The following is a 25542-nucleotide window of genomic DNA, read 5'->3' on the forward strand; positions in this document are numbered from 1 at the left end:
TAACCCTGCCCACCTGATGACTGATGAACAGGAAACAGAAAGGGAACATGACATCACAGGAAGGAAATCAAAGGCAGGGGGGGTCATGTGACTAAGCCACACAACCAGCGCTCTAAAAAATAGAAGTGTATGTAGAATATACAACACCACAGGAGTCAATGCAATGCTAGCTTATTGAAAAATCCCAGAAACCCCTTTAAGATGGCTGACATGGAAGAGCATGTGACCATGCCCCACCCCCTGTGTCATCCATAGGAATATACAGGCTCAGTGGTGGACACTGGGGTGTTCGGTGAACATTGACATCAATAAGGATGCCAACCCCTTAACATGTGTAGCACTTCTACTGTTATGGACGCACCTCAAGAGTGCTGTCATATTGACTGTCTGCTCCAAATTACAAGTAATAAGTTTATAGTGCGCACTGAGAATCAAACACCCTGACACACTGATGGTTAAGGTGGATCTCCTTTATTCAAAGATGGCAGCCAGTTTAAATACCCTGGGGGCCTGAATACTTCTACTAAGGCTCGTGTCAGTACTTCATTAGCTAAGGTACAAAAGGAGTTAGTTACGTAGCACTAGTGTTTACTAACGTAAGCTGTAAGGAATGTAAATATCTCTACTTGTTTAGAAGGTCAGCGCCATATTGTAATGGCTTCACTAAATATACAAAATATCACATCCTTTACAGTCTTTCTGGGAACCAAGATGTCTAAGAGAGGATGCCGAGATTCTTCCGGAGCGAAGTTTCGAATCTCCCTCTGTCTCCCTGACGGCGCAGTTATCAACTGCGCTGATAACACAGGTGCCAAGAACCTGTACATCATCTCCGTCAAGGGAATCAAAGGTCGCTTGAACAGACTGCCCGCTGCTGGTGTTGGCGACATGGTGATGGCCACAGTTAAGAAAGGAAAGCCTGAACTGAGGAAGAAGGTGCATGTGGCAGTGGTAATACAACAATGAAAATTGTACCGGAGAAGGCTGTCTGTGGTGCCGGTTTCAGAGGTCCATGAGGGGATTAGGCGAGTCCTGGGTGGTGTGGCGAGGGGGGGGGGAGGATGGGGTGCCTTACTTTCGGGTGGTGCCCTAGTGTAGAGTAGGGGGTGCCTTACTTTCGAGGAGATGCCTTACTTTAGGTTAGAGGGTAGAGTAGGTGGAGTGTCTTATTTTCGGAAGGCATCTTATTTTTTGGAAAACACGGTATATGTGAAGATGGGTTTCTTCAGAAGACTGTAACCTACCATGGCACATCCCTCTCATTACATCTGGATGATTTCTCCTCGTAGCTGACATTATCACCATTAGTGATGTAACTAGAACACAAGGTAATTGAGACTCTGAAGAATTTCCAGGCTCTGGAGACCCCAGATGTGAAATCCTAGCAGAGCGCTCACTAAGCATGAGAGCTCCACCCTATATATTACACTGAGAGTGAAGCCAACAAGACAGAGAATATTCAGCAGTAATTGTCCTCATCCTGGTTATCAGTGTTTCTATTGCCACACGGCTGGGTAGTTTACATCAAGGGAGCCAGAACATCCAGACATTTTATCTTATTAGTGTCAGATGATGAAGTCTCTGTGTCATGGGCAGGTAGTATCTCTTCTGTTATAGATTCCCTTTAACCCTCCACAGCTACTACCCTGTGTTTCTACGGCTATTCAGATGAGCAACTCTGTCATGGCTCATACAGGGAATCCTCCTCCATGATGTTTGCATGGACAGGGGCCTTATATATGTTCCTCAAGTTGTTGCGATTACAACGATATATAACATGTATAACTTTTCTTTTATCTCATTCAAAAAATTCAAACCATTGTTAACATAAATATGTTCCTTAAAATCGCTTCATTCCCAGGCTTATAGCGCTTTTATCCTTTGGTCTATGGGGCTGTGTCAGGTGTCATTTTTTGCGCCATGAAGTGTTCTTTCTATCGGTACCTTGATTGAACATAGGCAACTTTTTGATCGCTTTTTATTACAATTTTTCTGGATTTGATGCAACCAAAAATGCACAATTTTCTACTTTGGGATTTTTTTACGCTTACGCCGTTTACCATACGAGATCAGGAATGAAATAAATTAAGAGTCCGGGCGATTACGCACGCGCCGATACCAAACATGTTTATTTATTTATTTTTATTTATAACATGGGAAAAGGGGGGTGAATCGAACTTTTATTAGGGGAGGGGGCTTTTTATCAATAACAATACATTATTTCTTTTTTTTTACACTTATACTAGAAGCCCCCCTGGGGGACTTTTAGTATAAGCACACTGATCTGTCATTGATCTATGCTGTATATATGGGGGCACAGGGATGGGAAAATAGGACTCCTATATTATGATCCCACCCCCTATCTCCCCTGCATTTTTCACTAATTGCAGAAATACCCCTTTAATTTCTGCTTCTCTCTCTAAGGGTCCTATTCTATGGGCCAACCAGGGCCCGATCAACGATGTAAACGAGCTGCTAGATCGGCGCTCGTTAACTGGGCCTATTCCACAGCCCGATAATTGTTTAGCAAGGGCTGCAGGGACATTGTTACCGATGTCCTTGCAGCCCTTGTTTCATACTTTAAACAAAAAAACCTATATTAGGGTCTCTGACCAATATTTACTGATAAGGGTTCAATTCATATACAACAGGCATGTCCAAAGTCCGCCGGAGGGCCATTTGCGGCCCGCGTTCCAAACTTTTACGGCCCCCCAGGTATCCAGCTTGCTATTATCTGCCTGTGTTATAAAGCATATAGCATGTAGCATGTAAAATGGTCGGCCCTCGCACATGTTCACTTCATCAAATTTGGCACTCTTCGAAAAAAGTTTGGACATGCCTGATATACAACCAAAACAAACAACCCTTAAATAACCAAATAAAGAAATCACATACCAATAGATATGACCAAAAATCTAAATCCTTTATTTGTACATAAATCCCAAACCTATCCCATAAAAACTACATGAGACACTTAAAGGGGTTGTCCGGCGATAAAAAATTATTCACAGAATAACACACATTACAAAGTTATACAACTTTGTAATGTATGTTATGTCTGTGAATGGCCCCCTTCCCCGTGTCCCACCACCCCCACCCGTGTACCTGGAAGTGTGGTGCGCTATACATTACCTGTCACGTGCCGACCACGGTCTCCGATCCTCAGCAGTGACGTCTTCTTCGGGAGGCCAGCGGATCTTCCCGAGTGCCGGCCGCCCTCTGCAGCGTCATCCGAAGCTCAGCCGCGATTGGCTGAGCATAACTGTGCTCAGCCAATCGCGGCTGATGACGTGGCCGCGTCATCAGCCGCTCAGCCGCGATTGGCTGAGCACAGTTATGCTCAGCCAATCGCGGCTGAGCTTCGGATGACGCTGCAGAGGGCGGCCGGCACTCGGGAAGATCCGCTGGCCTCCCGAAGAAGACGTCACTGCTGACGATCGGAGACCGTGGACGACACGAGATGCGGTGAGTATAATGCACCACACTTCCGGGTCTAGCGTGGGTGGGGGGAAACACGGGGAAGGGGGCCATTCACAGACATAACATACATTACAAAGTTGTATAACTTTGTAATGTGTGTTATTCTGTGAATAATTTTTTATCGCCGGACAACCCCTTTAAAGGTAACCTGTCACCCCCAGTGCTGGGGTGACAGGCTCCCGACCCCCCGTTAGAGCCCCCTATACTCACCTAATCCCGCCGGGTCCCGCTTCTGGAGGTGGTCGGGTGATGAAGATCTCAGCCGCTGCAGCCCGGCGCGCGCTGAGAGATGAGTCCAACACCCATAGAGAATGACAGGAGAGTCCAGTGCTCTGTCATTCTCTATGAGCGTTGGACTCATCTCTCAGCGCGCGCGCCGGGCTGCAGCGGCTGAGATCTTCATCACCCGACCACCTCCAGAAGCGGGACCCGGCGGGATTAGGTGAGTATAGGGGCTCTAACGGGGGGTCAGGAGCCTATCACCCCGGCACGGGGGGTGACAGGTTCCCTTTAAAAACAGGGTGCAGGGGATCATATACAAATACATAGCAAAATCGCATTAGTTTACACAAAAAGGGGAAAATAAAAGATTACATAAATAATGGGATTCCAGATGGCTAAATCCATATACCTTAAAGGTCAATGTACAAAACTTCTCATAAATAACTGGTACCGAGTTTGGAAACAATATGAATCATATGGCTGATATTGCCAACGGAAAAACTCAAACCCTCAGAACATGCCAAACACATGGAATCCCACACCCCCTTGTATTACGACCCCTGCACCTCACCCTCCAACGCCTTTCGTAGACCTTTCTCAAGGAGTGGTGAGGTGCTTGAGAAAGGTGATTGGCTGAGCATAACTGTGCTCAACCAATCGCGGCTGAGCAGCTGATGACGCGGCTGAGGGCGGCCAGCACTAGGAACGGTCGGAGCGGTTAGGCCGGCCGAAGATGACATCATTGGCACAAGATGGCGGACGGGGTCGGAAAGAGGCAGGTATGTATAGAGCACTACACTTCCGGGTCTGGTGTGGGTGGGGGGAAACACAGGGAAGGCGATTCACTTCTCCTGTTACACTAGCCTCCCCCCTCCCCTGCCTTGTCAGGTGACTCAGCTTGCTCAGCTCCCATTGGCTAAAAAACTGCAAGCCATCACTTAGACTGGGGAGGGGGGGCTGCTGTAACAGGACCTAGAGCAGCCCTCCTGCTGATGACTCATCCTCACAAGAAGGAGCTGCCTGGTGACGGTGACGACAGTAATAAGGTCTGTGTGAGTCAGGACACTTCCTGGTGGGGGGTGGAGGAGGGGAAAAAACAGGGAAGGGAGGCAGATAGGAGATTGAAGCATATTAAAGAGTTATATAACTTTGTAATGTGCTTCAATTACTGGGAAAAAGTTTTTCATGGCACTTGTCCTTTAAGGCTGAGGCTTGCTTCAGGGGACAGGACTGTGGAGGTAAACTCTCCATAGCTGTAACCCCTTTCTCCCCAGTGTTGCATTTATGTGCCCACATCTGCCCTGCTTATTCCTTCATGCTCCCTGCAGTCTGTCAGCCCTTGTGTTTCCCATCCTCTCTATTCCTGTTATAATGTGCCTGCACTTATACTCAGCTATACACACTACTACTATAATGTTCCTGCACTCACACTCAGCTATACACACTGCTGCTATGTTCCCACACCCACACTCAGCCATTCACACTTCTGCTATAATGTGCCTGCACTTACACTCAGCCATTCACACTAATGCTATAATGTACCTGCACTTACACTCAGCCACCCACACTGCTGTATAGAGAAGTTTCTGTCACTGGTCACCTGCACAGCTCTGTGATTCTCACTTCCTGATTGGTCCATGCTGAACACACACACCCTTCCCCATTACTGTCATGTGACCACACAGACCTCTGACAGCAGCCCTGCTTCTCTATTCTAGCCTGTTGTACTACACTACTGCATTATGGGGATCTGCAGTTCCTTTTTGTATCTGCAAACTGCTATTTTTTCAATCTTATACACTTAAAGGGAACCAATCACTTAAAAAACGGCTATAACGCTATGGGAATGTGCTGTAGCAGAATCCAGCACACTTCCCAAACATGCTTCTACACCCCCTGTCCCTGGAGTGCACAGCCCAAAAACTTACTCTATAAACTTGGCGCCCTGTATGTAAATTGCCCCCAAGTAGTCACGGTGGGTGGTGAACTGCAGCAAGTAGCCATGGTCCCTGGGCGTTCCGGAGCGGTAATCATAATTGTGGCGACGTCACCAAGAGGCGTGCTGTCCCTATCGTCAGCACGCCTACGTTCTTTCTGTGCCGCTCGTGCGCAGTACAGCGGGTCCGGTCTGCGCCGTACTGCACAGGTGCAGAAAGCCTAAAACTCAATGCTGGAGGTCCGGCAATGAGTTTGAGGCTATTTTGCACCTGCGCAGTACGGCGCAGACCGAACCCACTGTATTGGGCATGAGCAGCACAGCAGGAACGTAGGCGGGCTGACGTTAGGGACAGCGTGCCTCTCGGTGGCGTCGCCACAATTATGCAGGCTCATCGCGCCCAGAGGGGTGTGATTACCGCTCCAGAATGCCCAGGGGACCGTGACTACTTGCTGCAGCTCACCGCCCACCGTGACTACTTGGGGACAATTTACATACAGGGCGCCAAGTTTATAGAGTAAGTTTTCGGGCTGTGCACTCCAGGGACGGGGGTGTAGAAGCATGTTTGGGAAGTGTGCTGGATGCTGCTACAGCACATTCCCATAGCGTTATAGCCGTTTTTGAAGTGATTGGTTCCCTTTAATATACATTATACACCACATGCTGATTATTTTTTACTTTACAGTAATTTATAACATATCCTGCTTTCTAAATGTTTGTTTTACATGTTATTCAGAAAAAAAAAATCATTTTGGTAGGTGGAACCAATTGTCTGTATTTCAATGATTCCTTATTGGAAAATTTGCCTTGGTTAAAGAGTGGATTTGGATTACAAGCACGATCCCGTAACGAATTATGCTCGTAATCCAAGGCACCACTGTATATATTAATTTATCTCTGTTTGCATATGATATACATGTATATAGTATCGATATGACGTATTCTCGCCCTGCAGCCTACACATTAGCCGCAGCCTTTGTACATCGCCGCTTCCTGCCGCCCACCCCTTCTGGATGCGCTGGCTGAGCTCCAGCCCCTTCCCAGTGTAGGTTGACCTCACATGATTGCATCCACTATGCAGAACATTCTAGAACTGTCATTACATCCGTCAATCTCATTGGCTCTTTACTCGGCCAGTCAAGATGACGTCCTTAGCTTCGCGACAGCTCCCGCCCCGCTGCCATCATGGAACCACGCCTCGTTTTCTTCTTCCGCAGCAGTCATTGGCTGGGCTGCTGGGTGACGTCACTGGGTTGCTGTCGCTGCCGGAGGAAGAAAGTGTCCGCTATAGAGACCTGTGTGCGGTGAGGATGGATGGCGGGGCCCGGGGGGTGCGGGGTGGGCACGGTAGAGCGGAGGGGGCAGCACAGTGTGGGGGTAACCGGGCTGTGTGCGGCTGGGGAGGGCACCGTGACGTCCTGTAGAATGAATGGACTCGGGAGCCATGATGCCGGAGGCCTGGGGCAGGCTGTATGTGCTGTGCATCTCCCCTGGGTATAGCGAGGCTGTGTGTGCGGAGACAATGTAGTCAGCTCTCCTAGCAACCCGGCAGCGTGCTGCACTGCTGATACCCATGCTATACAGCAGTCCTCCCCATCCGGGGGCTCCTGCATAACTACAACTGCAGGGCATGATGGGAGTTGTAGTTGTGCAACAGCCTCCGGTTGGGGAGCACCGGTATAAACCTATGAAGACTCCTATAGCACATGTCCTGTCATGGTTGTTCGTAGTTATAGTTCTGAATCTATAATAAGAAGTGCCAGACAGTGATGAAAGATCCTGTAGTGACAAGTTGTGTACAGCGCTACAGAATATGTCGGTGCCATATAAACAATTATTAACCTTTATCAGATCACCCAGCTTCTCAGGAAAAAATGGCCATTACAGCTGACAGAGGACAGGTTCACCCATTGCTGCTGGAGGTGGCGGTCGGTGCAGTTTTCACCATCATTTAAATGACTGCCGTTTGCACTGCTGCACCTGTACCCACAGTTAGTGGTGATCCTGCTGGTTGCAGTGCTGCACCTGTGTACCTGCAGTTAGTGGTGATCCTGCTGGTTGCAGTGCTGCACCTGTGTACCTGCAGTTAGTGGTGATCCTGCTGGTTGCAGTGCTGCACCTGCAGTTAGTGGTGATCCTGCTTGTTGCAGTGCTGCATCTGTGTACCTGCAGTTAGTGGTGATCCTGCTGGTTGCAGTGCTGAATCTGTGTACCTGCAGTCAGTGGTGGCCCTGCTGGTTGCAGTGCTGCACCTTTACCTGCAGCTAGTGGTGATCCTGCTGGTTGCAGTGCTGCACCCGTGTACTTTCAGTTAGTTGTGATCCTGCTGGTTTTAGTGCTGCACCTGTACCTGCAGATAGTGGTGACCCCGCTGGTTGCAGTGCTGCACCTGTGTACTTTGTTAGTGGTGATCCTGCTGGCTATAGTGTTGCACCTGTACCTGCAACTAGTGGTGATCCTGCTGGTTGCAGTGCTGCACCCGTGTACTTTCAGTTAGTGGTGATCCTGCTGGTTTTAGTGCTGCACCTGTACCTGCAGATAGTGGTGACCCCGCTGGTTGCAGTGCTGCACCTGTGTACTTTGTTAGTGGTGATCCTGCTGGCTATAGTGTTGCACCTGTACCTGCAGCTAGTGGTGATCCTGCTGGTTGCAGTGCTGCACCCGTGTACTTTCAGTTAGTGGTGATCCTGCTGGTTTTAGTGCTGCACCTGTACCTGCAGATAGTGGTGACCCCGCTGGTTGCAGTGCTGCACCTGTGTACTTTGTAAGTGGTGATCCTGCTGGCTATAGTGCTGCACCTGTACCTGCAGATAGTGGTGACCCCGCTGGTTGCAGTGCTGCACCTGTGTACTTTGTTAGTGGTGATCCTGCTGGCTGTAGTGCTGCACCTGTACCTGCAGATAGTGGTGATCCTGCTGGTTGCAGTCCTGTACCTGCAGATAGTGGTTATCCTGCTGGTTGCAGTGCTGCACCTATGTACCTTCAGTGGTTGTCCACATGTGATTGTGTCACCTCAGACATGTATGGGCACCCAGATAGCAGTCTGCTGTGTGGCCAAGGAGTTGCCCCACTAACCTGCACAGCTTGAGAATGGAAGTCCTGATTCTTCTGTCACCATGGGATTACAGGGACTGTACTCTGGTGTCTTCAGCGATGCCATCAAAGAACATGCTGATCTACATGTTACTATGGATTCAGGTGCATCATGTGATAAGGCACCCATTCATGGGGCAGGCTGTTCCCACCTGACTTCTGAAACCTTAAAGGGGTTTTCCAGCGCTACATAAACATGGCTACTTTTTTCCAGAGACAGCTCCACTCTTGTCCCCAGGTCAGGTGTGGTTTGCAATTAAGCTCTCTTCACTTCAATAGAGCTGAGTTGTAAAACTCCACCCAAAAAGAGTTTTGCTGTCTCTGGAAGAAAGTGGCCATGGTTTTGTAGTGCTGAATAACTCCTTTAAAGGGAACCAATCACGTTAATGGTGTGTTCACACCTACAGGATCTGCAGTTGATTTTCTGCAGCAGATTTCATTTAAATAACTGAACACAGCATCAAATCTGCTGCAGATCCTCTAGGTGTGAACGCACCCTAAAAATGACTATTCAGCTCAGGAAGTGTGCTGATAAATCACTCAGCACACTTCCCATACATGTCCTTATATCCCCCGTCCCTGCAAATGAAAATTTATAATCTTACTTTTACAGATGAGCGTGCTGTATGGTAATGACCCCCAAGTAGTCATCTGGGCGGTGGGCTGTGGGAAGGTAGTCATGGTCACCTGGGAGGTTCGGCGATGTAATCACACCCCTCTGGGCATGAGGGACGTGACTCAAACTCCAGTGAAGCTGTGACGTCCTCCAGAGGCGATCCGTAGCGTCCGGCAGCACTCTGACATTCTCATCATGCCGCCTACAGCACAGAATGGGACTTGCTGCACTGCTCATGTGCGGTGTGATCAGAACGTCAGCGTGCCGCCAGAACGTCTGTGGAGGACGTCACAGCTTCACTGGAGTTTAAATGACGCCCCTCATGCCCAGAGAGGCGTGATTACATCGCCAAACCGCCCAGGGGACCGTCATGGTATACAGGCTTGGAGACGCTCGGCTGCTGGGAGAGCTTTGGGAGAATGAGAGAGGCTTCAGGAACTTCCTGCACCTCTCTCATTCTCCCGGCAGCCGAGCCTCTCCGACGAGACGCTCGGCTGCCCGGGAGAGGTTCAGCGATCTCCGGCGCATGTAGTGTACGTCACGCTGCCTGCGCTGGGAATGGTACGGGAGGCGTGCCGATGCCGGGAATGGACCCCAGGTGAGTTAAATGTTTGTTTTTTTATAGGGGTCGTCCCATACTGTGGGGATGGGGCCATTTTTGAGCCCCCCACCATATAGGGCGAACATACCCGGCGGATGGCCCCTTCGCCGTGTCCCCCCCCCCCCCACCCCGGAAGTGTGATACAGTATACTCACCGAAGCACTGTCGACCCCGGCCGCCATCTTGGGTCGAACACGTCATCTTCAGGAGGCCGGCCAGACCGCTCCAGCCCTCCCTCATGCTGTTTAACTTTGTAATGTGTGTTATTTAGTGAATAAATGTTAAACACCACACTACCCCTTTAATAGCCATTTTTAACTTGATTGGTCCCCTGTAAGCATCCCTGTCATTCCTATTACACCCCTGCCACTGGTAGTTTGGATGACTATGGATATAATTACACTTGGTCGGTTCCGTATTCTGGTCCATTAGGGCTTGTGCACGAAACGGTCACCCAAAATCCGGCAGCAAGAGCGAGTAAGCATGCATATATTATACGATAGGTACATTGTAAGTAATGTATACAGTATGTTAATAAGACCCTTGTACAATCATCTTGCCAGAATTGCCCTTTGTTGCTGTCATTATTATTAAAGAAAAAAGTTGACGTGTGGCCGAGATTGTGTTCAGACCCCCACGGATCTGTAGATACAGCCGGGAAAATTATGCTCCCTGTGATCTCCATCTCTCTGCATGAGAGAAGTGCCATAGACTTATAATGAAGCTTCTCTCGTGCTGCAGGGACACTGGGAGAGTAGCTCTCAGATGGACGCCTTACCTGTCTATATCTAGAGATTGTTGGGGTCTGAACATCCAGAACCTGACACTTCACTGCAACATCTCAAAGTTGTTTTTTGTTTTGTTTTTTATAATGACAGGGACACTTCAAACACTCCATCTCCAACATAGAAGACAGATATAATGAAATCAGTGAGGGTTAGAAGCTGAGGTCTCGGTGTGGAATAGAAGCCCCGCAGGCTTCCATGTTAAGTCTCTCTCTGTTTATGTGATACGCGGCATATAGCTGCACTCACCTTTTTCTGCAGACATTTCCAGTTTTTCCAGTGTGTTGTAATCTTCAGAACCTACTTGGCATTTGGTAGGGTAGTCACTCCCTCGAAGTGTGATGAAATCACTCCATGGATGTGCTGAAGTCAGACAGATACTGTTTCCTAAGAAATATTTTTTCCATTTATCAGTAGAAACTATGACATAAGGTCACATGTTGCAGTAGAGGCCTATGTTCTCTGTATCCTCAGTATGTTCTATTCAGACACATTTAACTCTTCTGTTATACAATGTACAATCCTCAAAGGGGATCCAGCCTTCTAAAATTGGTAGATTGGTGGGGGTCCAGCTATCAGCACCACCGCTGACCTGCTATTTGGGACCATGATGCTTGGCCAAGCACTGCAGCCTTTTCAGTGCTTATATTGGTTTCGGGTCTATTTATACTTGCAAACGACATACATTGGTGTAGAAGTGGTGACAGTATTGAATGTTGTTCCATTCACTGACAAAGCTGATTTATTCCTAAAGAATAAAAGCAGCTTATGGCTATGTTCACATGATGGTTTTTTTTTGGCCATTGTTTGAAACTTAAGAGGATGTACCACCAGGTACATCCTATTTAATCTGACACAGGAATAGAACGGCGCCGTCACGGGCAAGCCAGTGCCACGGTCCGTTTTTCGATTCCCGGCCCGATTCCCGTGTACAGCGCTGTTCTACCCACGGGTCCTGGGCTGGTACTCAAGCACTGTAGGCGGGCCGACCCACCCCCAGTGGGAGGGAGTTCCCTCCCCTGTATACAACGGCGCCGTACAAGAGAACCAGGCCGTGGAACGAAAAATCTGGCAGCGGCTTGCCGGTGACGGTGCCGTTCTATTCCTGTGTCAGGTTAAAGAGGATGTACCTGGTGGTATATCCTCTTTAAAACAACAGAGTATCAAATAACGTCCGAGGTCTAGCATGTTTCAGCGACTGTCAGTGCAATGATGGCTGATGGTACATTACTCTAGTTCAGGGGGACAGATTGGCCTTTGGGTGTGTCTTTAATTGAAAAGTCTCTTGAATTTAATATAAAGACTGTAAAAAGAAAAACTGAACTAAAAAATTACCGTCTGTTTGCAAAAGACGTCTGAAAAGAATTATCATGATCATTATTTTGAAATCTGTGCAAACAATGTCTGTTATTTAATACATTGTGTGCATTGGCGGCCGTCATTGCATCGAGGTCAGTTAAAATACAGTAATAATGGATATCATCTTCAAAAGAAAAAGCAGACACTTTTTATAATTTCCTGCTCAAATGAGAAAAAAACACTACTTGTGATTTTTTTTTTCTATTGCTACTACTAGTGATGTAATCGGTGAAGGATTTCTTTCGAGTATTTACTTTCTCAGGTCATTGAACACCTTTCCTCTACTGATAAGAGAGCCATATATATTGCCATAGGTAGACTAGAAATTACATAAATGGGATAACTATGTATGGGACAAGAACCTTACACAGACATGTGAACTCCGTTTTAGACTTGAATGGCTTATACAAATACATCTTAAATTATTTCAAGAGTACATATTATGACATATAACCTCCCACCCCCCCCCCCCCCCCCTCTTTTTTGCTGTTACTACAAATGGCCTACGTGACGGCACCTTAAATGCAGTTTTCCAGTTAGACATCTAGTGGCCAAACATATAACATTGTATTTCATATACAACACAGGCTAAAAAATAATTGAAGTAAAGTGCAGGGATGTAGTATATCCCCTCCCCTGCTGATTAACCCTCTTTTCCTGGTTACAACAGTACCAGAAGGGGATTTGTCCTCACACTATCATCTTTGCCCTCAGTTCCCCTGAGCCAGTCTGTGGTGCTGATTCAGCATTGTAGCCCTCAGTTTTTCACTGAGCATTGGCCCTCAGCCACCCAGCTATTCTGGGATTTGCATTTGCTTGAATGAAGCTGGGCTGGGATCTGCATAGTGGTCCCATTCACATAAATGAAGCTGTGCTGCAGGTCCCATCACAGCGGATGATGGGGAGTTTAGTATATGGGCTGCAATTATGAGTGAATATAGTATATGGACTGTGGTCCTTACATTCTCAGGGATAGTGGGGGTTGCGGACTCCCACCAGTTGTAAAGTATTGGCAATTCCTAGTGATGTGCCATTGGCTCATAATTGTAACTAATAGTCCCTTCCTAAGGATCAGCAGGACTTTTTGGCTCCCAAACCCATCACAAACTCTGTGAAATGGTGGGAATTGATAGCTACATAAATTCCTTATAACATGTAGTATCACACAGCATTGTACTGGTAACTGAGATTTACAATAATGTTTCCTGTCTATTTCAGATTTAGCTGACATGGCGGACTCCGTCCCTACCAGCACTCCTCAGGGAGGAGCAGTGGTGAGTAGATGTATCGCCTATTACTTTAGAGTCATAGATATGACAGCAGTGCTGGCGGCAAGCACAGCACTGTATACAGCAAAACAATGACACCCCTATATACCATGGTGTAAGTCAGGGTTCTATCGGGATTCAGTACACTACAGATGAGGCCTAGTGTCATGACTTCTGTTATGAGATGTAAAAGAGTGGCATCTGGCGACTGATCCTGATTCACAGATCTGTATGATAATGCGGGCCGTTATAGTTTGGTGACCTTTGTGTGCCGTCACCTCAGTAACTAAAAGCTGTCATTAAATATTAACTCTTTCCTTTCCCGAATACTCCCCGACACATTCCACCAGCGGGTTATAATTGAACGTAATGCCCTTGAATAGCTGCAGTCATTTTATGGCTAGTCCTCTTCCATTTTCCTTACTTGCTATTACTGATACATGGAATTCTATGTATGTAATGTACTTTTCAAGGAGTTCTTTGCTTTTGGGCAATCCTTGACAATACACATATCACAAAGTCTCCTGTACTGCGACCTCCAGTGATCCACTGTAATCTATAGAGTAACCTGGCAATAACTGTTCAGTTTCCCTGCAGCGCCCCCACAGGGGACATGAAGGATTACACTGTGCCCATTAATTTCTATGGGTTGCCTGTGTAATGCAGGCAAAGACAGGCAAGAGATGTACATAAAGCACATAGATAAAATGAATATAATATGATGCGTGAAACATCATGAACATAATTATCTTTTTTTTTGTGGGGGGTGAGGGGGGGGGTGAATTAAATGGTGTTTGAGTGGACATCAAGATTACTAACATTTCACATTGAATAACTTTTGTTTGTTTCTCTTCAACAGCAATTCCTGATGGCTAATAAACTTGACACGGCTATGTGGCTGTCTCGGTGGTTTACAGTATACTGTTCTGCTTTATTTATTCTTCCTATTTTAGGGTAGGTAACTTTTATTCTACATAAACTGTTCCTAAAATACATTACAGTATGAGGATTGTATAGGAGCACCAACCTTTTATGTGTCTTTTTATGTTTCAAAAGTTACTAAAAATGGCAGTAACACTTTAAAAAATTCACCCTTAAAGGGGTACTCTGGCAAACAAAAATTTTCTTTCAAATTTGGTTTCAGAAAGTTAAATAGACCTGTAATTTACATCTATTTTAAAAATCACAAGTCCCTCATCTCATTTTCCATTACTTATCAGCTGCTGTATGCCCTGCAGGAAGTGGTGGATTCTTTCCAGGCTTACCAATTGCTATCTGCTACCGACTCTGTGCGAGACAGGAACTGTCCAGAGCAGGAGAGGTTTTCTATTGGGATTTGCTGCTGCTCTGCACAGTTCCTTCATAAATGGCCAGTCATATACCAGGGGAGTTATTTAGCACACTGGCTCAGCAGCTTCTCCCTAATGTCCTACATGATCCTGGGGCAACTTCTGAGGGAATGAGGAATGATATAAAGCAGCTTCTCCTGTGTGTGCAGTGGATGCAGCCAGTCTCCAGCCTCAATGTCCTGAACTACTCACAACTAGACTAGATGGAGCAGGTGGTCTTTTCCTGCTGACAATCTTCTATGTTTCTAACTAAATATTAACCATACACACAGAAACACTGCTAACAATGCCAGATACCTGTAATATAGATGTCAGCCATAGTGATATAGAGGGGTCACTGTGGGTGTGGAGGCACGCCATAGTGCACAAACACAGCCTGCTGCAGCCATAGCATACACACACACACACACACACACACACACACTGCCTGCTGCAGCCATAGCACGCACACACACAGTCTGCTGCAGCCATAGCGTACACACACACACAGCCTGCTGCAGCCTTAGCATACACACACACACACAGCCTGCTGCAGCCATAGCACACACACAACCTGCTGCTGCCATAGCGCACGCACACACACACACAAACACACACACAGCTGCAGCCATAGAACACTGAAGAAAAACACCACATTGAGGACAGAGGTTACAGCTTCATTACTTATGTCTTATCCTCCTTCTCTATATTACACAGGATATCTCTATATTACACTGCTGCTCATATACAGTCATCCAGCATCCAGGAAGAGACCAGCACAGATCTCCCCCACACAATGGACTCTTCCAGCTCAGAAACAAACTGCCAAATAGTGACCGGCAACTTTTCCTCAACCACCCTTATGTAATAGGGCCAGTGTCCTATTAGAATGTTGCTCATAATATATATTGATGAGCAAAACTTATAAAGTTTATATCAAAACTCAATTTTAAATTGTTCTAAGATTTTTTTTAAAGCTGGAGTCGCAGTCGGTACATTTTTTCCTACTCCACCCAAAACTAGTTCAGACTCCGACTCCACAGCCCTGGTCAGCAGAGAGCACTGTGCTAAGACTGGAAAGAAATCGACATTTCCTAAGAGTAAATCGCAGATCTATATAACTTTGTTAAATTTTCTTTCTTGATTTGAAAGCAAAAGATTTTTTTCCCTAATACATTGCTTTAATAAAGTTATATTAATTTGTAAAATAACCTTGTTAAATTAAATGTGTGTGTGTGTGTGTATGTGTGTATATATATATATATATATATATATATATATATATATATATATATATACACACTTTTGTGTTAGGGATTGCAATCCTGTTTAACCCTTGCAGTTCCGGATCCTCTTCTCTGATCTTATACAAAGCAGGGTCCTGTTCCCTCCCACACACAGTATCTGGGGGAAGGCTGCCCGACATGATCGCTGTGTGATCAGAAATGACTGTACCTGCATTATATCAGTTTTCCTGAAAGTTTCCTATTATGATGACCTCCTTATATTGCAACATGTGTAACAAAGAGAACTAATATTTTATGGATTTGCATGTATCACCAGTATTAATGTGTTTTTTTTTCCTTCTACAGCTTACATGAAGCTGCCAGTTTCTATCAGCGTGCCTTGCTCGCCAATGCTCTCACCAGTGCCCTGCGGTTACACCAGAGGTTACCACACTTCCAGCTAAGTCGGGCATTTCTGAGCCAGGCCCTGTTAGAGGACAGCTGCCACTACCTATTGTATTCACTCATCTTTGTTAACTCCTACCCAGTCACAAGTATCCTTTTTTAGCTGCTGTTGGTTATGGCTACATGTAAAGTTGTTACTGTAAGATTATGCATGGTCTGAACATTGTGAATTAGGAGTGTGTACACACTTATTTCCTATCCAAAGAACAGGTGGGCATGTGGATGAGACAGAATGGGAGACCCTGGATTCTCATTGTAATCATTGGAGATGGCAGTGATGGTAGGGATGTGTTGTTGATCTGAGGTAGGCTATCCTTAAAAAAAAAAAAAAAAACAGCAAAGCAACTCCACCTGCTTTTTCTTTGGGGTAGGGGTGGGGGGCTGCATCCAACTTCAGCTTTAAACAAATGCCGCACACTCTGGTTCCGACGAACTTCAGCATGTTTGAAGTTCACTCAACTCTAGTGTTACTATATTTTAGGGTATGTTTTGGGGTCTGAATTTATTTTCAGGTTTAGTTCGGATGTGTAGAACGGAGATCTGACTATTTTATAATATGGCCACTATGCATCAATTTTATAGGTTACGTTGGCCTTTTTTTATTGGTAGCATTTGTCTCTGACTAAAAGCCTCCTTTTCCTTACGGTTGCTGAAAGTTTACGCCTTATAACTTTTGCTACAGAAAGTCTTCTCAGCTATACTGTCTAGCCACTACAAAAGGCTCTGATCTTTTTCTGCAAAGCAGACACAGCTATTTCTTTTGGCTGCTCTGCAGCAAGCGAGGATCACTATAGTGAGGTCTAGCTGTGGGGAAAGTAACTGAGCATGTGTGTCCACCAGCACCAGGTCAGTAGGTGGACGTGTGCATTGCTATACACATTGCTTAGCATTTCACTTTGTTTTAACCACATGCAAATGCAAATTATAATTTTTTTTAACAGTGTAATGAATATGAAATTTAATTATTTCTCTCATTGTTTTAAGCAATGTAACATAATGTTTTTTTAAGTAGAAATTCCTTGTATTCCTTAATATGTTTCTCAGTGAGTATATTTCCTGTTTTGCTGTTCTCATTGCTTCATGCATCAACATATACAAAGAAGGTCCTGGATGTAAGTACTCTGTCTTTATAGGTTATTGTGGTGACATATGTAGCAGCCTTACTCTGTCATGACTGATACATTGACTCGTGTAACATAAATACACTTCCCTCTGATCAGGATGTAATGTACTCTGTATTGGAAAATATGACTACTGTAGCCGGTGGTGTGTGGTAAGGCAGTATGTTGCACCTTTTTATATACAGTTCAAGTTTCATTATAATTAAAAGTGCATAGGCCCTTCTTTTGGGCAGTACCCTATAGTGGTACGTTTTGTATGACGCAAGTAATATCAGTGCAATCTAGATATCTGACCATACAACCCTATGATAAACTGGTGTCCAGAATTCACATAGACCTGCACAGGTTCTTGTGACATAAAAAGGATGCAGTGCTAGAACACCTTAATTAGCTCTCAGCCAAGGTTTGTCTGGCCAACAACTATCTGTCGTGTCCACCCTGTACAGATGAACACTCTGCTTGGCCCAAAGAGAGTTCCAAATAGAGGGAGGGGATGCGTGTTGCTGCCAGACACGTCTTGTTGTGGCTTATTTTCACAAACCAGTTTTTTTAACATGCCTGACCGTTTCTTTCCCTGGCATTTGCTATCGGAGGGGCAGTCAAAAGGTTCCTATGGATCATCAGTCAGCCCCACCAAAATGTTCGATGTTCGGCCAACACATTTCCCTTTGTCTACACTACTGTGCTATATGTGCACTGGACTGTGGCTTATTTATTTCTTAACAAAGGGGTCGGACCTGATTTTCTATCACGGTCAACCCCTATCATCACCGCCATCATCTGTTGGTTGATTAGGGGGACCCTATACACCACAGACTGACAGCCGAATCTGTAGCGAGAGTAGGGTTCGCCTGGCCAAAGTATGCGCAACTTAATTCACATACAGAGTTAAAGGAGAAGTCCGGCGAAATTTTTTATTAAAGTATTGTATTGCCCCTCAAAAGTTATACAAATCCCCAATATACACTTATTATGGGAAATGCACATAAAGTGCTTTTTTCCCTGCACTTACCACTGCATCAAGGCTTCACTTGCATAAAATGGTGATGTCACGACCCGACTCCCAGAGTTGTGGGGGGGGGGATGCTCAGTGTCCCTCCAGTGCCCTGTGTCCCTCAGTGTCCCCCTGCCATCATCCTCTCCAGCAGCCACAGCCCGCACAGCTCTGGGTGTTGGGTTGTGACACTACTGCATCAAGGCTTCACTTCCTTGATAAAATGGTGATAAGTGCAGGGAAAAATCACTTTATGTGCATTTCCTGTAATAAGGGTATATTGGTGACTTGTATAGCGTATTTTCCAGCGTATAAGGAGACTGGGCATATAAGACGACCCTTGACTTTTAAGCAGATTGTCAGGGGTTCGCCTTATACGCTGGAAAATGAGACGCTTGGCTGCTAGGGAGAGGTTCGGCGATTTCCGGCGCAGGTAGTGTACGTCACACTGCTTGCGCCGGGAACGGCATCAGAGGTGCGCGGAGGCCGGGAACGGGCCCTAGGTGAGTTAAATGTGTTTTGTTTTTTCATAGGGGTCGCCCCATACGGTGCGGGTGGGGCCATTTTTGAGCCCCCCCCACCGTATGGGGCGACCATATCCGGCGTATAAGACAACCCCTGACTTTAACCCCGATTTTTGGGGGGTTAAAAAGTTGTCTTATACGCCGGAAAATACGGTAACTTTTGGGGGGCAATATAATACTTTAATAAAAAATTTCTCCAGACTTCTATTTTAAACCATTGTAGAACCTTGACGTTCTGGTTATTATTCTTGAGCACAATTGTTTTAAATCTTCTAAGGCATGTCTGAGTTTTATTTTTCCCTATGTTTATTCCTATTTCAGGCCAAAGGCGCAAACAGTATGCCATTAATCAGATCTTTCCTGGACAAACTAAACTCAAATCAGCAAAATATCCTGAAGTTCATCGCTTGTAATGAGATCTTCCTAATGCCAGCTACCGTCTTCATGCTGCTTAGGTATGCATGTGTGATAGGAATACAGGCTAGAGATTAGTATTTATTTTTGAGGCACACTTAAAGGAGAAAGAAAGGAGACAAATCTATAAGTCGAATGCAAGCAAGGGGACTACAGTGCACTCTCACTAGCTCACAGACACCTGACTGCCGCCTCCAGCTCCTGTAATGTCACATCCTGGTTGAGAAATACCTGCTCATCCAGCCAATGACTGGGGTGGGACACCGCTGCAGTCACTGACTGGCTGAGCGTGTACTTTCTGCCAGGACATGGTACTGGAGGCCAGCGGCTGTAAGTGAGCTGGTGGCACTGTGGAGGCAAGAGTAAGCATAGCTTCTTTATTATGCACATAGGGTTAGAGGACCCTGACCTTAAGGGCTTACAGTCTACAATATAGAGCTATGATTTTAGGCATGGCTTCTGTGTCAACATTACATTGCTGAGAGTCACTATACAGTTGAAGGACCTTCCACCATCTTTTATGAAGAAATGTACATTCAGCTGTATGCAAAATACCATAATAAATGACATACATGTCTGTGATTGACTCCTACTATACATAATGCAAACAAAAACCCCACAAATAATTTATAGCATGCATGTTGCATAGTATATGTGTTGTGAATAGAGCTTTTCCTTGAAAAACAGTGTGGTCTACTTATACCTCATTCTGCACACACTCATTAGACTAAATTCTAGTTTTATATAGTTGTTAACCCACACATGTATTTTACATTTATTTTACAGTGGACAGGGAAGTTTGTTGCAGCCTTTTATTTACTATAGATTCCTTACTCTGCGCTACTCCTCCAGAAGGAATCCCTACTGCAGGTAAGTATCACAGAATTTTCCTGCCCTTAAAAAGAATGTGCCATCAAAAATGACCTACTGTTTAAATCTTTTATGTTAAACATATCTTAAGAATTTTTGATGTTTTCTAATTTTTATTCTTGCTATTTATATTATAAAATAATCCTAAAATCTTGCAGTTTTTATTCTCACCACTGCGCCACAAACTAAGCTTAGACTTCCTGTTGTCTGTGAGGATAAGAGGAGGGTGCTGTAAAGTGATTTGTACAGCATTACAGCAACAGGTGACACTAGTAGATAGCACCAGTATAAGACAATAGCAGCTCTCTGTGGAATAACCTCTTCAAAGGTCACAGAATGCTTAAAGGGGTTGTCCAGCGAAAAAAAAAAATTTTCACATCAACTGTTGTCAGAAAGTTATATCTATTTTTAATTTACTTCTATTTAAAAATCTCCAGGCTTCCCATACTTATAAGCTGCTATATATCCTACAGGAAGTGTTGTTTTATTTACATTCAGACACAGTGCCCTCTGCTGCCACCTCTGTCCATGTCAGGAACTGACCAGAGCAGTAGCAAATCCCCATAGAAAACCTCTCCTGCTCAGGGATGTCTGCAGAGAGCACTGTTTCTGAATGTAAATTAAAAAAAAAACACTTTCTGCGGGACATACAGCAACTTACAAGTATGGGAATACTTGAGATTTTAAATAGAAGTAAATTAGAAATCTGTTTTTCTTTCAAATCAACTGGTCTCAGAAAGTTAAACATTTTTCGCTGGACAACCCCTTTAACAATGTTTCACATTCATCTCAAGGGGACAGAGTCTGTCTAGTGTTGTTTATGTCCACCATGAGTTTTGCTGTAAAGCTCAAGTCAAGATGGATGGCAGCCCCAATAATAATGTACAAAACATGAAATAAAAATAATTACAGTAAGAAGATGAAGACCAATAAAAAACAAACAAACAAAACATGTTTTAGTATCTGACTCTAATCTGTGAAGGAAAGTCTAGGAGAAGCATGCTTTTAAAGGCTATGGACAGCGTTACATTTTCAGTAGAGATGAGCAATATCGAGCAAATACTTGAGTTACTGGTAATGATGAACCCAAGTGTGCTCGACGGCCACTCATCTATAATTTTTTGTTTATTTAAAAAAAAAAAAGTTACCAAGTTTTCTTTAGTTTACGTGTATTATAGATACAGAGTAAGCTGCTCATTGCCTCTTGTGCTGGTGCGATCCATCACCCTTCTAATGACTACAGCCCCTCTCATGCCTCTCCTGAACATCAATCCAAGCACAAGTCCTATTTGACTTCATTTGATTTTATTAGGTTTCAGCTTAGATTAGTGTTTAGGAGAGAGAGAGACATCATAGCACACAACGCAGCTTGCAACGTATTGTTATACATACAAGCTGCAGAAGCCACACAGCCATAATTAATGTTAAAGCCTACTGCAAGTGTATTAAATTTCTAAAGTAAATGCAATTGAAAATAAGTGTCCACAGCCAATCAATGTACAGTTTACTTGTAAGAAAATGACACATAAGGATTCAAAAGTAGAAATTAGCAAATTTACAGTAGGAACATAGTAGCTTTGCTCCTATCTGCATTCTGCTCATCAGGCTGTAGGCTTTGAAGTCTGCTCTGCCCTGTGATCCAATGCTGGGAAACTGTGAGAAGTTTCCCAGGACTGGATCCAGCTTTTTCCAACACCTGGGGAGGAGCAGCACAGAGCGGAGCACACTTCAAAGCCTGCAGCCTGATGAGCAGAATGCGAGAACGAAGTAACTTTAAATTTGTTCATATCTATTCAAAATACTTAGCAATTGCTAAAAATAAAATACAACAGTGCTAAAGAACACATCCCGTGACAACATTCAAGCCCCAGTGTGTACAACCGCTCCATAGGAAAGTTGTAGTTTGTCATAAAGTGGACAATCTGGGTCACAGCCTCCGCTGTAGTCTAGTGTGTGACACCTGTAGAGCTGTAGTATACAATGTCATTAATTGCAGTGCGCTAATACAAAGTATGTTTAATCCCCCCTTTTCCAGGACTCTGTTCACCGAGCTGAGGATTATCCTGGAGCACCTTGTAATGAAACCAGCATGTCCAGACTTTGTCAGAAGATTGTGTCTCAGCAGCATTGCCTTTATAAGCCGACTAGCACCAACCGTTGCATAAGTTATTCTTAATTAAATTATACAATATGTATGTAAATGAGCATTAGCAGCTGGAATTTCTGCTCTCTGTACGATATCCAGATGGTTTACAATGATGGCATCCACACAGATCCGTGCAAGCAATGCTGACTTCTCTTCTGCCTTTTTATACATCACTTGTTACGATTTTTTAGAGTGGTCCCTGTGACTTGTTCCCCATAGGTGAATGTAAGCCTGGCTGCTATACCCTTCGACATGAACCTAGCTTGTACATACTTGTACAAGTACTGTCAGGAATCTCCTTTCCCATGGTCGCCTTAGAAATTTGCAGCATGTTGTGTTTTTTTGTTTTTTTTTTAATATATAAGCTGCAAAAAATGCACAAAGTTTGTCTGAGATGGAGTTATTTGTAAGGGACAGTACCATGATATCTAAATGTTCTAGTTTCAGCTTTACGGGAACAGAGTAGTTTGACCATTGTACAAATTAAATATGGGTCTGATCTATTTCTTTCTGTTTATCTAATTTCCTTTGTATGAAGATAACAATTAAATGTACATAGGGTACACTCATTTACACAGTGATTTTACAGCAATTTTCGAGGTATGTAGGTTCTGAAAATGTCCAACTCAAATGTTCCCCCACTTTTTTTTTTTTTTTTTTTACAGTGTACACATTCAAAAGATGCAATAAAATTCATACCTGCACCAATACAACCAAACATGGCTGTGTAGTATATTGAATGTCATCTACTGCCTGTGCTTTCTGGTCATTTCTACTACCAATCCTATGGTGTCTCATCGTATCTGAATGAGGACTGTCTTACTACTATTCCCCAAAGAAGAATTTATGGGTATGAAAATGTCCGAACTATCAAAATGGTATAATAATGTTATTGACTGCACATGGAGAATGGTGTAAATGAGGGGGAAAATACCAAATGGCAGAATTGCGGATTTTTGGAAAAGAAAGTTATAAAAGCTACTCAAAGTCCTATCTATGCCAAAATGGTACGAAAAAAAAAAACTATAGATCAAAGTGAAGAAAATGAGCCCTTACATCGCTCTGTAGATGGAAACGTATAAATGTTGTAGGGATTACGAAAAATGTGATGCAAAGGCGTTTTCTAGAAAAAAAAAGTAGCAAAATAAAACAATGTATATGAGTTGGTGTTCTTGTAGTCATACTGACCCATAGAATAAATCTGTGAATTTCAATATATTGGATGTATTCGTGGCTGTATGAGTGTTACTGGCTTAACCTCACTGACTCATGGCTGTGTAGGTGCTTACATTGGGATAGGTGTCTTTGAGTGCTATAACTCTGAACTGTGCATTAGCACCATCGATGGAACAGTATTGGCAATTATTGTAGTGTCCAGCGACATTGGCTTTATTAAAGAGGATTGGACATGTATAGATATCATAAAATAGTTGAAAGATTTTCGGACATAGCAGTTTATTGTATATGAAAATCCATTATATTGTAAATAACTCAACTCTTATGTTCAAGACTAGTTTCTATGGTGGACAATGGTTCAAGGTGGCATTATCAATCACTACCTTTCATAAATACTGCAAATCCAGAGACTTTTTTTCAATGTTTTAATTAAAGCTACCTAAGGCATGGGCACAGTGGTGGAAACAGTTTTTTAGTGGATGGCAATACTCCAAACACATGCTGATAAGGTATGATTCCAAAGCCTTGTTTATTTGTAAATTACAATGCAGTATGTCTCGGTCCACCTTAACGGGGCCAGGTCATCATCTATTCTAGAAATGTACAATATACTTCCAGAAGGATGTGGACCATAACTCCTTTATGTGCTTGTTAGAAACAATATTGAATGCAGATGGTCTTTGCAGCTATAACAGCCTCCATTCTTCTGGGAAGCTTTCCACTAGACTTTTGAGCATGTCTATAGGAATTCCTGCCTGCTCAACCAAAGGAGCATTTTGCCGTCAGGCACCTTTTTTGGACAATTTGGTCTTATTGGCAGCCAGTGTTACAATTTATCACACAAGTCCTGAATAGAGACTGCACAGACCACTTGAAATCCTTAGCATCAAAGTTGGCAGGTTCTTTCTGGATCTTGTTTTGTGCACTGGGGCACAGTGATTGTGGAGCAGAAAAGGGCAGAACCCAAACTGTGACCACAGAGATATAAGCATTCAATGGTCCAAAATGTCTTAGTTTCCCTTTAATGCTTCAGCTCACTATCAGCATGTGAGAAGCATATAACCTGTTATGTCTCTTTTGCACATAGAAAGCTGAAGATGAAGGTAAGTTTCCACCACCAGTGCACCGATCCATCCTTGCTGGCCCGCTCTGCTGAAACTTTATCCTCAGCTCCCTGTGTGCAGTAGGGATATATCAGAATGTTTAGGGAAAATATGTATATCTAATGTGTACGGTGCTTTTAAAGGGGATTACTCATAAAGGATAGGGGATGATCGGTAAGAGTGATTCTGTCCAACTAACATCAGATTGTAACTAGCCATAGGCTGTATCTCAGTTTTCCAGGCGGTCCTCAGGCTGTATCCACACTCTCCACGGAGCGGGCAGACAGCGGGAATCAGAAGCCGAGAGTTCGAGTTCATACAAACCCGAACCTCGGACGGTTCGCTCATCTCTAATTGTAACCCCTTGTTCTTGTGTCCAGTTTCACTTCCCTCCTGAACCCTATTTATCCCTTTAACTTAACCTTGATTCTTGGTCCTATCTTGTACAATTTAGTGACTTTCTGTTTCTCTGAAAACCTCAGAAACAGGTTACAGGGCCTGGATCCACATTGGTTAGGCCATATGTCGGTGCCTATCCCCCAAAGATGTCTCTATGGCAAGGACCACACAGCTCTGTAACCACTGCTAGTCCGCACAATGTTAGAATACACTGTAACACTTCTTGTTTTCCATTCAAGGACTGAGGCATGGAAATGCTAATGCGAGACTCCAGGGGAAATAAAACTCTCCTGCATATTTGAGAAAATGTGAGGCCCATTCAGTGAAATCTAATAAACATAATAATCACAGGTTGCTGACACTAAAGAAAAAGGACCTCATTCGACTTTTCTTTTTTGCAGCGATTTACTGGTCCC

At 44.3% G+C, this 25542-nt stretch overlaps 1 protein-coding gene across 2 annotated transcripts; it reads left to right on the forward strand.

The window, feature by feature from the left end:
* The first annotated feature begins 6663 nt into the window (after positions 1-6663).
* Positions 6664-23590, forward strand: TMEM33 (transmembrane protein 33). Of its 2 annotated transcripts, none has more exons than XM_069976505.1 (8): positions 6664-6683; positions 13311-13366; positions 14220-14314; positions 16281-16468; positions 17424-17491; positions 19340-19473; positions 20219-20302; positions 22338-23590. In XM_069976505.1, the coding sequence occupies exons 2-8, from the start codon at positions 13322-13324 to the stop codon at positions 22465-22467; spliced, it is 744 nt and encodes a 247-aa protein (XP_069832606.1). In that variant the 5' UTR covers positions 6664-6683; positions 13311-13321; the 3' UTR covers positions 22468-23590. The 2 variants fall into 2 exon arrangements, with proteins under 2 accessions (XP_069832606.1, XP_069832605.1); XM_069976504.1 differs by lacking the exon at positions 6664-6683 and adding an exon at positions 6804-6942.
* The last annotated feature ends 1952 nt before the right edge of the window (positions 23591-25542 follow it).

Source organism: Dendropsophus ebraccatus, chromosome 7 (assembly GCF_027789765.1).
Source record: "Dendropsophus ebraccatus isolate aDenEbr1 chromosome 7, aDenEbr1.pat, whole genome shotgun sequence".
Lineage (NCBI taxonomy): Eukaryota > Metazoa > Chordata > Amphibia > Anura > Hylidae > Dendropsophus > Dendropsophus ebraccatus.

Coding starts and splice junctions, on each gene's coding strand:
- TMEM33 (XM_069976505.1), top strand. CDS start 13,322: ATGGCGGACTCCGTCCCTACCAGCACTCCTCAGGGAGGAGCAGTG. Junction 19,474..20,218: donor ACCGTCTTCATGCTGCTTAG/GTATGCATGTGT, acceptor TTTATTTTACAG/TGGACAGGGAAGTTTGTTGC. Junction 20,303..22,337: donor AGAAGGAATCCCTACTGCAG/GTAAGTATCACA, acceptor CCCCTTTTCCAG/GACTCTGTTCACCGAGCTGA.